Here is an 18,349-nt window from a genome sequence, read left to right on the forward strand (position 1 = left end):
GCTCCACAAATGGCATACGCTCACTTGCAAGTACCCATGTACTACTGGGCACGCAGCAAGCTAAGATTCACCGATGCAGCTGTGTCACAGGGGTTTTTTAGCCCTTGTACAATAGAACAGCACAGAAATGCTGCCGCATGTTTTCACACTTCTTTCTTTGCAGGCATACCGGGCAGTGACTATATCAATGCCAACTACATAGATGGATACAGAAAGCAGAATGCTTATATAGCAACGCAAGGGGCATTGCCAGAAACCTTCGGTGACTTCTGGAGAATGATGTGGGAGCAACGGGGTGCAACAGTCGTCATGATGACAAAACTAGAGGAGAGGTCCAGGGTAAGGAAAGCATATAAAATGTTAATAATATTGTACCAGAGTAATCGCTTACATAAGATTTTTGCTTCTTCCACGTATGTTGGTCTGCCTGCTGTATATGCACAAGAACTGATTTTTTCTAGTCTGCCACCAGTTAAAAGTGTCTGTTCTCTGAAAATCACTTATAGAGGAAATGTTAATTCCACTGTGAAAATACCAAGTCACACCACTTATTTTGTAGGTTTTTTGGTACTCTGAAAAACTTGAAATCTCTTGATCCACAATGTTGTTCTGTTGTTTGTTTTTTTTTTTCTTTTTCAATCATACTGGAAATGGTAGGAGGTGATTGAAAATACTACTTCCTCAAGCATATCAAGCATATTAAGCATATGATTGTATCATCCTATTAGAGTTAATATATGTCAACAGCATTCAATTTCCAGTTTTATGTGGTATAGATCAAACATTATTTAAGATCAGTGAGGATTTGGATTTGCTTAAGAAACATAAAACTGTTCTTTTTTAGCAGATGCTGTGTGCTAGAAAAGCTCCACAACAGCATATGCAGTAATAGAATACAAATTTACCTGTGATATTTCAAATTTCGTTTTATAGGGCAAAGTAAAATTAGGAAAGTGAAGGACTAAAACATAAGGATATTATTCTAGTAATAGAAGTGTTATAGTAAAAGTTGTGCTGTATGTGAAGGGAAATCAAAAGTAATACTTTTTTGATATATACTAAGGAAAGTGATGGAAAGAGTGGCAACACACCACTGTATGTTGCATGAAGATTTACTAGCAGGTCTGTATTTGATGGTGTTCATCGATTCTAATGGTGGATGGTTTGGGAGCGGGGGCGGGGAGTGAAAGGAAGAAAACATAAGAAGAGAAAGATGGTGAGAAAAAGAAAAGGGAAAAACTCTTCTCCAAAGGGTTTTTCTGGCCAATCAGAAAAAGGAGTATCCAGCCCTCAGCACCCTCTCCACTAGAACAGGTGGTTCCCTGTTTGTACTTTTCCCACAGTAACTCTGTATTTTATGTCAAGACGTTTTCCCCATAGGTTGTTCCTGTGTATGGTGCTGTTATTGTTGCTGGGAGCACCTGTTGACTGGGAAGGTGCTACACGGCTGGTTCATTGCTGAGCTTTCTGCAAACCCATTAATGAGTCCTGTAGTGTAAACCAGAAGTTACAACCAAATGTAGAAATCAGGAAAGGGGAGAAAGAAGGGGTGATGCTAACACCAGTGGCAATTGCTTCCCTTGAGAACCTGCTGTAACAACAGTATCACGGTCTGCAAGTATAAATCCAGGAGATGAATAACAGGAAAAATACTGCCACAGGTGTTCTGGTGTACTGCCACTGGTGTCCTGGGAGCTTGTGTGAAAAGGTAGGAAGCTGCAAGTGGGAGGCAGGCTGCAGGATTGCAGGTGTAAGGCCCTTAGCAATACAAAGAGCTAAGGTACCTAAGGTGCTGTGCAACATATGTTAAAAAATGCCATCAATACAGAGGACCAAGAGCAGTTCAGAAAGGGACAACTAGGGAGAACTAGAAAGAGAGACTAGGGAAGAGGAGAGGAGATTTATCATCCAGAAAAGCTTTTAAATCAGTTAAAAGTATCTTATGGAGGTAACTGGATAATAAATGACATTTCAGTAACTCATGCATGAGCTCCATTTCAAAATGAAAATGTTTTTGCATGTGTAAGCTTGGAACAGGGGTGAACGCACCATAAAGCCTAAAGCTGTACTATGTTGGCATTGATGGTTTTTTCACATGCTTGGATACATATAATTACAATGATTACATAACTTGTTGAACTTCTTGGCAACAGTCATTACTTTCTGGAGGCTCACCAAGGTACATATATATATATTTATTGTTTTACTGTTTCATCACTTTTTAAAAATAGAGTAGATTTTTTGCAATTTGAGCATTGTAGAGCATTCTGGTTATAGAATCACTTTTTGCATGTAAATTCAACCTACTTTAACACCGTTGCCTGTACATACCCAATGGCAATTAGTACATAGCAGAGGGTAATTTTATCAGAAATTTTCATTTTATCTTGAGTCTACAGGCCTTGTCTAGTCTAGGCACTGACAGTTGTTTGGAATTAAGCAAATGAAATTTTGCCTATTTCTTCACTAATTACTTCTTATATAATAAGGTTTCTGCTAAATAGCATCAGTGCTAAGAAAAAAATCTGATCCTAATAAGCAGCCCATTGCAGAAGGTGTGCTTAAATACTTGAGAGTTTATCTTAATACTGCAGGCCACAGACAGCCACTGTCTAGAAAGATGTTTTGATGTAACTAAATGAAATTCTACTCATTCTCTCCAATAATTGCCTAGCAGAGTTTTAAGCTAACTCTAGCCTTTGCCGACTGCACCCTAAAAAACCACTGATCAGAATAGTAATCACCTCCAGAAGTGATTAGCATTCAGCAGCGATACATTCCCTGAGTGTAATGAGAGACCAGACAATCTAGTCAATGGATTGTCTGTGCATTCAAGGCTTCTGTTTGCGTGTTTTTTCTGCATATATTAGCTCATTCTGTGTTCGTCGGTCAAGTGAGTTTTATGCACTCAATGCAGAGCATTAGGGACCAGCTGTCCGGTACTTAATTCAGCTCCAATCTTAAAGAGTCCGCAACTCTGAGAATATGGCATACCAGTTACCTCTTTTAAGACAGTAACTACATGTAATGTAGTTAATCATATTGATGGTGAGGCAGCAGTGGGAATACCTATGTGGGAAAGGAATATGATGACAACATTTTATTGTTATTTTTTCTCATGCTATCATTTTTATATAGCATGTCCTTTTAGCAGGAGACCAAGTGAAATTTCAAACATGAAATATAAACACTTTTACATACCATTAGAGATTAAGATCTTCACTAATTTTGTTTCTTTTCCCTTGGATTCCTTTTTGATTGCTTTTGTGTCTTGGCAGCCTGATCATTATTCCTGCTGCAAGGCAAAATCATTTCTCTCTGGGACTTCATCTACTTTCCATCTCCATGTCGTCATTTCTGTTTAGCTTGCTTTTTTCATTATGTAGTCCTGCAGCTTGTTATCAGCCTTTTTAACCTGGACTGCATAGATAAAGATGGGGATTTTAATTGCATCTGCAGAAACAAAGTTGGTTCATTAGCATGTGTTAGATGTCTGAGTAACTTCAGCTTTGAGAATGTACATATTTTACAGCTGAGTACATCAAATGAAGATGTTACAGTGAATTCATTATTCATTTGTTTGCCTAAAAGGAAGCTGCAGGAAAAGAGAAGCACTTTCACTTATAACCTTTCACACTTTGTTGGTTTTGTATGAAATGTCATCACCTGAATATCACTTGACCTAAACCAGACTAGAAAGTCAGTCCCATCATTCAGCTACCGTGGACATAATTTGTATCAAAAAAAGATTATACACACTGGCAGTGCATGGAACAAAGTTCGTAGCATATTTTTCACATACATGAGTTTAATCTAAATGAAATAAAAGAACAATATTGAAGGTTGCAAATTAGAGGTTAGGAAAAGAAGTTGTGTGTTACACTAAGGAAGGCTTTAAAGCATGTAAAGCATTAATGTGTGATGCCTTTCTTCCCGATTCCTCTGTCTTCCCTCTGCCCCCAGGAGTGCAGATTTTTCCTTTTATTATGTTTTAGATCTTCTGAATTAATTGAATGTTCTGAGAACTCATGTGCTGTAGTGAATTATGTGAATAATCAGATGAAGACAGAGAATCCCACTTTATAGCAAACAATAATATTGCCTTAAACAGGAAACTTTTAGTCCTGTCTCCTGTTTCAGGGTAGGATACTGTTGTGAATCATTGACTTGAAAGAGAATTCAATCCTTTCCTTCTTTGCTGTATAGCTCCTTATTTTGAATACATGCATTATGTTGTTTTGGAGCTGATGATAGAAAATACTTACCTTCCTCCTTAACCTCATTGGCAATATTTTATATGTTGGGACCATAGAGCTTATGATTAGATCAATCAGGTCAAAGCTAAATGACAATATGGCAACCCTAGCAATTATTCAAATGTGAGCCAGATTATGAACTTCTATACTGATGATGAAGGCTTTAGTTTTCATACTGATACTATCAGCTTCATTCAAATTTGCTAATGACTAAGTGAATACATGAGGAAACTTCATTTGAGGTATTCTGTTAGCCTGATCCAGATGCTCATTTGACTGTCAGGAAGTCAATATCATCATCAGTATTATAAGCCAAGAATATATAAAAATATAAGCATAGAATAATCATCTTGGTTTGTCAAAGTTTAACATCTTGAATCCTGAGTTCTCACTGGAAAGGGGAAGGTAGAAAGAAATGCAGTAGAGAAGTCTTGTATCCTGTCTCAGATTTTGTTCACCAGTATTGAAATGGGTAGGACTATTTGCATGGGTCCTGTATCAGTTCCACATGAACACCTAAGGATAGTTAAAAATTCCTGGACTTAGCTTCTCTCAACTGGTCACTGATACCCGAGAGTCAGAAGAGCTGGCACTGTCCCAGGAAAAGCCAGACACACTTTTCCTGAGGTTACTGCAATACTAAATACGTACTTCTGTTGTTCCAAGTGCCATGCAACAGGTACAAATATCCTCAAATTAGCACCCTTTCAACTCATTCTTAGTAGATTTGTAGACTATCTCATGTGTTAGAGAAATGAAGATTGTGTGACAATAGATGAAGATGTGTGTGTTGAAGGTAGAATTGCAGTAAAATAATTGGGGGGGGGGGTTGTTTTGTTTGGTGGGTTTGGGTTTTTGGGGTGGTTTTCTTTTTGTTTTAGTTTGGGGTTTTTTTGAAGGAGTGGGACATACCAAGTTAAATTAGGGAAGCTTTTTTTTCAGGTTCAAGTAGTACAAAAAAACAAAAAACATTTGAATAAGCACAGTGGAAAGCGTAATTCTACCTTAGGACTCTAGTGAGAATAGCTTTGAAACAAACCTGGACACGAAAAGATTTCTAAATCTTGCTATAGGCACGTAAAACATAAAGACGGTTCTGGGAAGAACCCTAAATTCTTCTATTCCAAAAGCACAAATTGCTAACATTTTTAATGAATCTTCATTTGTTGATGGCAAAGTAGGCACTGATGTCTAACACAGCTGACCTCAGAGCTGAGACAAAGCAATAATATCTGCATGGCAGTAAATTATAAGCAAAGAAAACTAAGAACATTGTTTTCTTGTCTGTGTGAAATGCATGAAGATCTTTCAGAGAAACGCAGGCTGTGCAGCAGAGTTTTACGTGATCGTGATTAGTGTACATTTGTTGTTCAGGGCTTCAGCAGCAAATTTCAGATCTTTCCTCCTAAGTATGTTTTGACAGGTAATACTGGAGCTAATACCTGTCAAAATACTAGATCAAAACTAAGGGACAAGTCATTTTCACTAATATGAGTAGAGGAGTCATCAATACATGCACTTAACTATTCATTACAGATTATATTGATTTGGTCCCAAATGCACCTCTATTCTACTGTATTTAGACAAAATGTAATAGATTTATGCATAAAAGCTGCACTGGTGTATTGTATTTAGCAGCACAGGTATGTTTTGTTTGTTGTTTTTTTAATCATGAAATATGTATTTAAACATAGGAAAACTTAAATATAAAATTTTAGCTGCATTTTGCAACAACTAGAAAAATATGCATGTCTTTATCTGGTAAGAGGTGAATTAACATGTCTCCCAGCAGACATTTAGGAGATAAAAAGTGTTGCTGATGGCGTTCTTTCATACTGAATTGTCTTGTTTTAATAAAGAAGAATTAAATGTGCAGTTTTGGGATTGTTTGTTCCCTAATTTTAATGGCAAACCAATAACTTCTGTATCAATAAAGTAATATCAGAATTTTATTTCAATTCTTCAGTACTCTCAGCATGCTAAGATATGAGTCAGAAGAAGAATGAATGAGAGAGCTGGCAAAAAAAAAAATTAAATTCCAAAGTCAAGTAGACCATGTGTTCACCAGATTTACAAAAATAAAAATAAAAATGTGTAGGTTTGTACTGTGTTTTTTTCACTGTAACAGAATGTGATGGCCACAGTCCAAGAATTCTTACACCATTGTATGGGCTGGAGCCACCAGCTACCAAGTCAGAATTGTAAAACTCAACCATATGGCTGTTCATTATGGCAGGATTTTCAAAGGTGCAAGGGCAAGGAAATGCTCAACTCTCACTGAGATGCAGTCAGTCATAGGTGCTTAATTCATGTAAGAATCTAATACTAGATGTATACTAACGTAGTATACAATAAATAAGCTTAAAGTTTCTTTTTCTTTTTTTTTTCTCACCAATAAAGCTTAAAATTTCTTTTTCTAGGCACATTCCAGGTGGAAGTGCTGTGCCAAGGTGGTGCAGGTGAAACTTTGACTGTTATATCACCCAGTAAAACAGCTGTGGAAATGCCATACTATAAGCAGGGTTAATTCTGTGTGAAGAGAAATGCTGTAATGCCACTACGTAGGCTGAAAGTGGTTTTGGCATGCCATGTCTGGTTATTTCGGCTTATACACATTTGGAGTTGAGGAAGTACAGAATGAATGCCCCATATGAAAAGATGCTGGTAAATTTCAGACAATCTAGAAGAGAACAAAAATGATCAGGTGTTGGAGAAATGATGTATAGGGAAAGTCAGAAAGAATTGGATTTGTTTTATGTATAAGAGAATGAAGGAAAACACAATAGTCTTCCAGCATGTGAAAGACTGTTAAAGATTTCATGGCTAACAGCCATTTTCCCTTCCCGTGGGGCTCTAGGAGAAAGAAATAAACTTTGCACCAAAGGTGATTTATGTTTAACTGTTAAAGAACTTACAAAATATAATGTCACGAATGGAGCAAACTCTGCAGTCTCTTCCACTGTAAGCTTCTAAGAACTGTTTTTACCCCAGAGTCTTACCTGAAATGATATGGCAATATCTGCTACTACCACAAGTATTTTTCAAAGCAACTATCCATCTTTTTGTGTTATTATCCTATGTCCATAAATGAAGTGGTTTCTCTTAGCTGTTAGACTGATAATTTTCTCAAGAATACCATTTCCCTGGAGCAAGTGTATAGCAAGTGGTTTAGTCAAAACTGCATTGTAACTCTGTAATTGGACTTTTTTTGCTTAGTTCATTTGCTTTGTGCTTGAGATAAGACATACATTACTACCTCATATAAGTGTTCTCTTAAGACAGACAGAGAGAATATGCCACATATAGAGAATAGCCATTGAAATTTTGACTTGGAAGTTGTCTTTGCAAAATTAAAAATTTTGCATATCGGTTTTTAAAATGCAATGATTAGCTCATGTTTGGTTTAGCACTGCAACCTATTACTTCAGTGCAGGGAGGTCTTTGGGAGAGAGGGACAACAGGAAGAAACTGTCTCCCTTCTCTGCAGGGAGAACAGGTTGCCCAGAGAAGTGGTAGATGCCCCATCCCTGGAAACATTCAAGGTCAGGCTGGATGGGTCTCTGAGCAATCTGATGTAGTTGAAGATGTCCCTGCTCATTGCAGGAGGTTTGGACTAGATGACCTTTAAAGTCCCTTCCAACCCAAACTATTCTATTCTATTCTATTCTATTCTATTCTATTCTATTCTATTCTATTCTATTCTATTCTATTCTATTCTATTCTATTCTATTCTATTCTATTCTATTCTATTCTATATTCTTTGAAGGAATTTCAGGCTTGAAAATGTCAGTGAATGAATTTAGTATTGTTTAGTAAAAATAACCCCACATTCCCTTATTTAGCAGATTCTGGTGAAAGACTCAAGACCTCAAGACTTGAGTCTTGAGAAATAGGTCTGGAAAATTTAGGTTCTCTGGTGTCTCTGAAAGAGAATATTATGATTTACATTTTCCATCATTTACAAAGCTTTTCCTATATTCTAAGAAAGATAATGGATACAGCTGGCTACTGAAAGGCACATGTTGGTAATTGGTCTTTCTCGACCGAAAATGGTCTTTCTCAGTTGTATCACAGGAACTGTATGAAATACATTTATGAGATTAAGAATTTTATCCATGTCTTAAACTAGCAACAGAAAGCTCACCATGACTCAAAGTTCCATTCAAAAATCAAAATCCAAACTGAAACCTCTTAATATTCTCCAATTTACTGTTTCTCATTTTCATGCTGTTTCATCAATTCACTTCTGACTTTCAAGTGAGCTAAAATCATAAGAATAATAGAATTTTGTTGCTCTGATGTTTCACACTTTTGATTATTTTGTTTCACTGATTTCTTACGTAATATTCACATCAGATAGAAGAGATAGCTCTCTTGTATGGAGAATAGAAAATCTTCATTAGAGCACTTGAATAGGAAGCTGAATTTTTCAATATCTTCTTCATATTGTAATGCAATGTCTCATTCAGTGAAAGGATTATTCAGGCTGCACACAGTGATCAGCCTTGAGTACAGGAAGAAGATGAAGAAAAAAGTAGTCAGCCCAGGCACTTTTCCCATCAGTTCCATTCACATAAACCTTTTCAATACCTTTTTGGAAAATCTTGCTGTACTTAACTGTTTGACAGACATCCTTCAAAATGAATTCACCAAGACCCTGCCTTCCCTACTGTTAGGAAGAGTTCAAAAAGGGCATCTCACATTGATGCTAGCAATATAGTTTTGAACGGTTCTTGGCTTATATAGATGAAGATGAAAGACGAGATACAGAACACATTTCAAATATGCCCAAGATTCCTTTTATATCTGTTTCCTTTTGTTTTAATAACTATACCACACTCTGTCATAAGGATCAGAATGGAAACAGTTTGGGGGTTATCTTTTTAATTATCAATTATCTTTCAGTATTAACTGTTAGCCTACTAATCATATCTCAGAAATTCAAAAAAGTAGATGTAATGAGGGTTGATTTGCAGACTTACTAGAGGACTAAAGTTTGTTATTAATTGGTTAGCCTGAAGTTCATTTACATTCGTTTATGTCTCCAAATCCTGTTTGGAACTTCTTTTCCAAGGCTATTGTAATTAAGAACTTAAACAGAATTATATTGTACTGCGTAAGTGCTTATTTTTCTACCTAGTTTTTAAACTCCAAGCACTTGGCTCAGATGAGCTTCAACAATCATAGAATCAAAGAATCATTTAGGTTGGAAAAGACCTTTAAGATCATCAAGTCCATCTGTAAACCTAACACTGCCAAGTCCACCAGTAAACCATGTCCCTAAGCACCACATCCACCCTTCTTTTAAATACTTCCAGGGATGGTGACTTAACCACTTCCCTGGGCAGCCTGTTCCAGGGCTTGACAACCCTTTCAGTGAAGAAATATTTCTTCATATCCATTCTAAACTTCCCCTAGCACAACTTGAGGCCATTTCCTCTCATCCTATAACTTGTTACCTGGGCAAAGAGACCAACACCCTTCTCACCACAACCTCCTTTGAGGAAGTTGTAGAAAGCAATAAGGTCTCCCCTGAGCCCCCTGTTCTCAAGACTAAACATCAACATCTTTGCCTTTGTGTACTCACAGGGATGTGTCTACTGTAAATCATTATTAGAGACCTGTGCATAAAAAGGTTGGGTTTTTTCTGTAGTATAAAATGGATTCAAAGAACCAAAATTTCCAGAAGTGATTAATTGTTTTGGGAATGTATTTGGTGAGACTTAGAAAGATCTGTCTACCTGGGACTGGGTGTTCAGTTCTTTCAGAATTTAGGATCCCATTCATTTCAGTGCCTCTTTGAAAGCAAAATCTAAAACTTCACACTGTTTTATTTTCAGCCTTATTTGTGAATAGTTTATATTTTTAATGTGTCATTTAGAGTTAAAACAAAGTGAATTAGAGACACTTGACCAAATCTTTTTCAAATAAGGCCTAAAAAATGTGTTTCTGTATATTGGGGCTTTTTCATTGTTGTTTTTATGTTTGGGTTTGTTTTTTTTTAAATGTCTTTGCGTTACAATCTCATGTACTGCTCTTGTGTCAGTGCCGATGGTCTTTAGACTCAAATCAGCCTAATCTTTAGGTGGCAAGGGATTGTTGCAAAAAGGAAAATGGCTTCAGAGTAACAAATGCTCTGAGACAGAACACTAGCTGTACTCTCTAAGGCATTAAGCTAGCCTGATAGGGTTTGAAGCAGTTTCCATCACGAACAGCTGGCACTACCCTTTTTATTGCATAATTATTATTATCATTCAACTTTATTGTAGAGAGACTTTATTTTTAAAGGAAGACCGTCTGAAAATATTAGACAGTTTTGTCTGAAAAAGACTATTATTACTAAGAAAACCAGGTCAAGAAGTTTGTTACATACTGCTGTTATTTCCTATTCCACATTCAGCATAATTCATATGCTGTTATTATAGCAAGGAATGTACTATATGAATCTACCTATTACCAGTTTGTGCTCTCTTTCCTGATCTGCGTTTTGTCCTTATAATCTCAGATGACCTGTAACTGCTGCCTTGTGTTAAGAATCACCTGAAGGGGCTTTTCAGCCTCAGTGATGGAACTTTGTACTGGAAAATTATTTCTTTATCCTTGAATGTCAGGAATCTTTGTATTCATGTGTTCATAAGGAAATATGCTTCCTTCAGCCCTGTTGATGCATGACAGTGCCTTCTCTAGTGTCTGTGACTTGTTGAAGTGTGAATATCCACAAATATTCTTAGGAACTCTGTAGCTACTTAAACCCCTCAAGTCTGAAATGGCCTTAAGCTTCTAATTTTTAATGGAAAAGAAAGCATTTATATTTTCTTACAGCTTTGCTTTCAGTGAATGCTCATAGTTCCATGAAGAGCAATGATTCGCATGGTCTGAGTGAAAGAAATATAGAGAAAGAAAATGTGCGTATGTGTGAGGGACAGGTTAAGAGAATGTACCTATCACTAGTTGTGTCTTCTAGCTATGTCTACTACTATGGTACTTAAAAGATTCATAATATATTTAGTAGTCTTTTGAGAACTGCTCTGATTTCAGATGTAGTGGTTTTGGCAGCGTGCAACCTATGATCATGAGATAGCAAAAGTAGTAGTAAAAGGTATGCCTGTCATTACTTGTAATTGAACTTCTCATCAAAAAACACTGTTTGAAATCACCAGTCAGTTGTTCGTGCTTATGTGTCTGTTTTGTTCATCTTGCTGTCTTTAGTGACAGGCAAAAAAACATTAGAGAATTATTGGTGAAAGCAGTTTTCTGTAACCATGTACAGTTAGGGGCACAGAAAAGCTCTCATTGCGTGCAGGTGAATATAGTCTGCAGAGAAAAAGATCAACGCTTGGAACTGGGAGATGGGTTGGTAAGAGGAAGGTGAGGACTACGAAATTCATGAAAGCTATATTTCAAACTAACTCTGAAAATAAATAAATCTGTAATTTTATTTCTGAAGGAGGGCATACGTTATTATCACTGTACCTTACCACATTAAAGTTGTCTGTTTTCCAAACAACATGCACAAGTGAGGAAGAAATTGCCTTTACTACAGGGAAATTAAACACAGACCAAAGAGCTAAAGCAAAAACATATTTGGCAAAGAATTTTAAAATTGACTTGTGGACATGTAGTGTTAAATTTTGGATGACTTGAGGGGTTTGAGAATTTTTTTCTGAAAAGAAGTTAATACGTAGCCTCTGAAAAATAAACTTACTTTAAGTGCTGAAGACTAGGATCTTAATATAGGGTAAAATATTTAACAAGAACTCTGTCTCAGAAAGTACTGTCAATTAACTTATATTATTTGCTTCTCTGCTGCTGGTGAAGTCTGATAGAAAATTGTTCTGATCTCTTACAAAGATAAATTGGCCTCTAAATTGTTAGGAGTATTGGGACTGTAAGGTTTATGATCACAGAGCAAAAGGGTGTAAGAGGCAGGTAAGGGCACATCTCTGAAGGAGACCTCTTGTTCTGAGAAAAATCAAGAGGCAAAAGGAATAAAAGACGTAGTTCCATGAACTTATGTTTCATGTGCTCTTCCAGAAGGTCAAATCCACATCAAGCCAAAATCAGGTTTTCTTTCTAAAAATTTGATACATATTTTCATCAGCTTCTGCTTTCAAATAATACATATACTGGTCTACAAATTGTATTTATTTTTGAAATGTTAGTGTCTGCTGCTTCTGGCAGCAGTCCTCTGCATCAGCTAGCTCCCACAGAAAGTATTTTTGAAAAAACAGAAAATGATTGGAGTTTATGTTAGATAAAATAATAAATAAAATAAAAAAAAACCTCAAACTAAAATCTGCACCTAAAAGAGCAAGTACATTTATTTTCTCCCAGCCTAACTGAAAAGGGACAATTTTCGACAGGCTTCTAAGTCTGAGTGTATGTTTAACATATACTGTAACATATAGTGTATATTACTATACAAAATAAAAATAAAAATAAAACAAGTATTTTCTGTTGTTTACAAAGGTGCTGGTAACCTACTGTGTTCTGAATTTCCATTTAATTTTTGTGTTGAACATTTATTTCTATTACATTTGGAAATTGTTTTTATAAAGCCTTTCTAGTGAGAAAGCTAGTTAATTTTTCAGGCATGCTTTCTGGAAGCTGGCACAGCTTCTATGAGCATGCAAATGATACGTGGGAACTGCAGAGTAAAGAGGAGAACTACATGTTTAGGCATGCAAAGGCATAGCCAGACATTTATTTCTTGTTTTCATTTTATTAAAAGTGCATAAAGCATTCTACCATTTTTATTCATTTTTTTAAAAAATCATTCAAACCAAACAGGTTTTGTCCCAGGTTTACATTAAACCTGGAATTGCTAAGATTACAAGCAACAGCTATTATGTATCAATATTTTCCATGAAACAATACATGTCATTCTATGGGAATTAATAAATAATAAATAATAACCCACAACTTTTTTGTCTAAAATACAGATAAGTAATATAGGCACAAGTTACACTATGTCTATATTAACGATAAAGTAAAATTAGATTTACATAATTATATTGAAATAACTCAATTGAAAATATACCTTTCTGTCTGATTTGCAGAAGACAACAGTGGCTTCTTGTAGTATTTGGAATGTTGTAAATGAATCACCAATATTCATGAAGTACCTGCAATACTTAGTCTTTGAGTATTTCAGTAAATGGCACGAGGAAGTAATTACTTAATTCCTTTTCATATAATATTATACACTATTAATCTCATTTTTAAGACTGCAGTATCAATAAACATTTTTAGTTACTTCATTACAATTCCTTATCTATAAGTTAAGCTATCAATTCCTGTAAAAAATTGTTTCAGGGTTTTTTTTGCCTCTAATGAATGTTGCTCACCTGCTTCGGTGTTTAGAATTTTTTCTCCTCTTTATCTAGATTACTTGTTCTCAGACTGTGATTATAATGTGATGTGATGAAAATAAAATGATCTGCAAGCAAAAATATTTTGGGACTGGGGAGTTCGAAAGCATACTAAGTCTTTTTCAGTAATATTGTGCAGAGTGAGAAATTTTGAGAACGCATGAGCTTCAACGTTACATTTCTTAATTTTTCGTTATGGGGGAATCAGTTTTTCTCTTGGCTTAGATCGATAATTCACATGTTTATCAGAAATACCGTGCAATATTCTGCTTTTGTGGTTTCTTACAGTTTGTAAGAAATTCTCAATGAATTTGGTATGAGTCTGGCTTAGAGTGATTAATGAAGATACTTATTAAACGAACACAGTGTATTATTATTGGAACCAGAATACACTTCTGTGCTGTATGCAAGGCTAATTGATAAGAATGTATTGTTATAAATAGAATGGAGACGGTCTCAGTTTCATCTATCAGTCACTGAAAGCAAAATATTTTCAACTAACCCCTATACTACTTTGCACCATGTTTTCTGATTGCTTTAGGGTTCAGCATTTCTTTTTTCACAGTAGCTTTTATCTTAAATACCATTTTTAACTGAAACAAGTTATTAAGCCTCAGCAATGATGCTAAACATACGGTTTTCTTATGCGTGATCTTATACAGAATTATTTCAGCTCATTAATATTCTAAACTATGGTGTTTTGTAATGGAGATTTCTCTGAATGAAATGTCCTGTGTCTTTCAAAATTTGATGGATGAACTCTTTCTATCAAACCAACTGTGAACAAAATTTCATTATATGCTTTGTAACACTGATCTAAGAAGAAAATTTCATTTATATGTGTACTAAATTTATTTCTCAAAAAATTCAGGTCTTTGCTGAGATATTTCTATACGTATTAAATATTAATACCCAAGCAACAACTTATATATTCTGGGGTATAATGTCAAAAAGGTGAAATATGGCAAGTATTCAAAAAATTGTCAGTCTGCCTTTACTGGATTAATACTGTTACTAAAATCTGGACTGTGAAAGGTGAGTTACTGAAGATATAGGCCATATTTTTAGCTACTATAAATTGCTTTTTCTTTAGTATATCTATACTTATTAGCATTTCTTAATCATCTGCCCCACTGAATTTGCAAATGCCCATTATGAAAGAAGATATTGTAAGAGCTACTACCAGAAGAGCAATTCTTGTGGATGATAAAAAAATTTTCTTGTGTTGGATGCTTAGGAGTTTTTGAGCCTTCTAACACCACATACTTTAAAAATATACAGTGATATACACTCAGATAGGTAATAATTTTCAGTTTTAAATGTATTAAATAATAACATATTTTTCACTACAGGTGAAATGTGATCAGTACTGGCCAAGTAGAGGCACAGAAACTTACGGACTAATCCAAGTGACCCTTTTAGACACTGTTGAATTGGCAACATACTGTGTTCGTACATTTGCACTTTACAAGGTATATATACTTACATTATACTTTCAAATTTAATTGTAGGCAACTTTTATCCTTTCCTTTTCCTTTTTTCTTCTTTCCCTTCCCTTCCCTTCCCTCATTTCCTCACTCCCTTTCTTCCCTTTCCCTCCAACTTTTTGCCCTCATTTCCTCCTAGCAGCACTAAACAATGAGACGACTTCTACAGACCGAGTAGCTGTGTTTTTCTTACAGCATGGAGTTTGGTAAGTTAGTACAGAGCTCTCGCTATGAAAAACCATTTAACTGAATTAAATACTGGCTAAAGCTCTGGCACTTGTGATGCATTACTGTACAATATACTTAAAGGTCTTACTTTGTTTGAATCCTGCAATTTAGAATATAAGAAACATTTCCCTCCATATTTATCTCTGGCCCCAAATGTGATTTAAATACACTTCATTGGTATATATGCTTCTGCAGTTGTTTCATTGAAAAGTGCCAATATCACATTAAGTGGCAGTTTTGTCATAATTTGTTTTTTTAATTTCATAGAATGGTTCAAGTGAGAAAAGGGAAGTGAGGCAATTCCAGTTCACTGCCTGGCCTGACCATGGCGTCCCAGAACACCCAACACCATTCTTAGCTTTCCTGCGACGAGTCAAGACCTGCAACCCACCTGATGCTGGACCTATGGTTGTTCATTGCAGGTAAGCTCAGAATTTCTTTCAAAGCATCTTACATCAAGATTACTGCTTTCTGTTTTCTTGCAGACAAAAAAATTATCTTCTTTCAAAGAGACTTCTGAGTCTGTCAAAGAAAAAGATGGTTGCAATGCAAATTGTGATTCTGAGTATGGCTTTGACAAGTTGGATGGGCCAGAATTATTTTCTTTGGTCTGTGCAAGGGTATTTTTAGAATATCTAAAGGTCTACAGGGAGGACATCTGCAGGGAGAATAAAAAAGTATCTATGGCATTCAGAAGGTAGCATGAAAAAGAAAGAGGATAGTGGTGATTTAAGAACATGAATATTGAAGAAAGTGTTTTTTGAGCAATGAAACAGCTTTTGAAATCATTACATACATTGTGTATGAAAGCAAAGAAGACGAAAATTAAGAAAGGTTATTTTTGAAAGGTTTTATTGAAAGGAGGTAGAAACCTTAATCTGCATTCAAGGTTAAACCCTCAGCTTAGGACTGTGAGGAGCTGGAACGGCAAAGGATGCAACCTGGGGAACAGGTTGAGCTCAGTTCCAGGAAGATGAGTCCTCCATGCTGCTTGCAAGGTAGCAAACCACTTTAGGCATTATAATGTATGAAATAATACATGCTCAAGAGAAAAACATCAGCTCCTCTAAAGTTCTGGGAGTAAGGAAAATGAAGAGGAAGAGATGAGAATTCTTTAGAAATCTATGACAAGATCTTTTAGAAAGCCTTAAAATCATAAGAACATCATCAGAACATGTGCCAATTCACATGCTGTCACAGAACATGTGCTAATTCTGATAGAAGCTGTAAATTGGGTCCACCTCATTCCAGGGGTATGTTGTTATAGCTTACATAGCTTACTGTGCTGCCCCTTTCAAAGTGAATTCCTGAGATCACTGATTACCAGTCTTGCTTTTGTCATCCAAAAACTGAGGAATACGACTTACAAAGATTACAGCATAGTAATAGCAAAGAGTACAGCATAGTACCCCCTCTAGTTCTGGCTTCATACATATTCATAAGCCAGCCATGGAAGCTGGTTATTTGAACATTTTTAAAGTGATTAAAAGAGGCTCTTGTAAATGAGACAAGAAAATACAGTCAACAGGAAAACAAAATAAGCAGGTCTTCAATGTTGAAAGGGATAGACTGTTTAGAAAACATCAGAGAACGTGGAAGATAGGGATTTAAAGTCTATTGGAACACCAGGGTTACAAATGTGGAATAAATATAAATAATAACACAAATTTATTTATACAGTTTGCTCAGTCTTTCCTGAATGGAGACAAATCTTTTTGTACCTGTATTTACAGGATCTTAAACCATTTCAAATATTACATAGAATTATAGAATACCTCAGCTATGATTTCATCAGCTTGATCCATTTAGAGCATACCTCCAAAGGTTATCAGCAGTGAATATGTTATACTCTAAATCAAAACCAAAATTAATAGAAGAAATGAATCCTCCCACTCTGGGAAGGCTGTTAAGTTAGTATAATTACCTAAATTCTCTCAATGTGAAAATAGACAAATTAAATTGATTGTTGAGTCATACAGCAAGTCATTGGAAAAGATGAAATAACATACAAAGCCAATTAGCACTCAGTGGTATTGATGAACTGCAAGGTCATTATTTTCTCATTGTCCTTGATTATGCATGCAAATTTCAGTGAAAGTGATGGCCAGGTCAGGTAGTATCATTTGATGCCCGTTAAGAGACTTTTTTTCCCAATTTCCCATTAATTTATTTACCTATACTCTATAATGTGCATATGCTGGTAGTAAATTTATTGAAGCTCTTTGCCTTATGTATAGCTTCTTGAGACATCAAGATTTTAGGCATTTCATACAACCTATCTTCTACAAAGCAGACTTTCAAATATTCTATTATTTTAGTAATCCCACTTCCAACAATTTTTCTATGAGCAGAACTAAAGAAACCAGATTTCTAGCAAATTTACAAATTTATGTGACTGCATTTAAATTTTTTTTCATGCATCACCTTTCACTGCCTTCTAGTAGTCACTCTTTTCCACTCAGATATTTCATCTGTTCTTGACAAACTTCTTGCTTTTCATTTCTTCATTTGCTGGCCCCTAATCTGCCTCTTCAGCCTTTTAAAAAGTCCTCTTTTCCTTGTTCTGTATCTTCTCTGTCACTGTCTCCCATTTTGTGTTCAGGACTCATTAAAGCTCATGTACTACCATCATTCAGATATTAAAAAGTATTTCAGACTTTCTCCACTAGAGCAAAACAATATAATATAATGTCTTGCATCCTTTGCCTATGGCAGACAGTGCTTTTCCAAGTTATCCCACTAAAGAAGTAATCTGAGTTTACTCCCCAGCGGGAACATGGGATACATAATGGGGAGTGGAAGACATCTGAGATAGCACTGATACCTACTTCTGTCTTTCTTCCAGTACCTAACAAACTGTTAGAGCTCAGGAAATTATTATAACGACGTGTTATAGAAGTATAAATACAAGGGGGTTTACCTTTTAGAATATATTTGGTTAGAAGAAAGAGTAGGTATGAAGCAGCTGTGGAAGCATTTTCCGCAAAGCTTTTAACCCATAAAAAAA

At 35.6% G+C, this 18,349-nt stretch overlaps 1 protein-coding gene across 50 annotated transcripts in view; it reads left to right on the plus strand.

Annotated features, from left to right (window-relative positions):
- The window catches only part of PTPRD (protein tyrosine phosphatase receptor type D), a 1,281,778-nt gene that overhangs the window by 1,223,987 nt on the left and 39,442 nt on the right, over positions 1-18,349 (plus strand). For all 50 annotated transcript variants that reach the window (XM_063321198.1, XM_063321199.1, XM_063321203.1 and 47 more), the window contains 3 exons: positions 164-339; positions 14,980-15,099; positions 15,610-15,764. In XM_063321198.1, the coding sequence (XP_063177268.1) occupies positions 164-339; positions 14,980-15,099; positions 15,610-15,764 (451 nt within the window). The remainder of the gene's footprint in view (positions 1-163; positions 340-14,979; positions 15,100-15,609; positions 15,765-18,349) is intronic.

This window comes from Chroicocephalus ridibundus, chromosome Z (assembly GCF_963924245.1).
Source record: "Chroicocephalus ridibundus chromosome Z, bChrRid1.1, whole genome shotgun sequence".
In the NCBI taxonomy this organism is placed as follows: domain Eukaryota; kingdom Metazoa; phylum Chordata; class Aves; order Charadriiformes; family Laridae; genus Chroicocephalus; species Chroicocephalus ridibundus.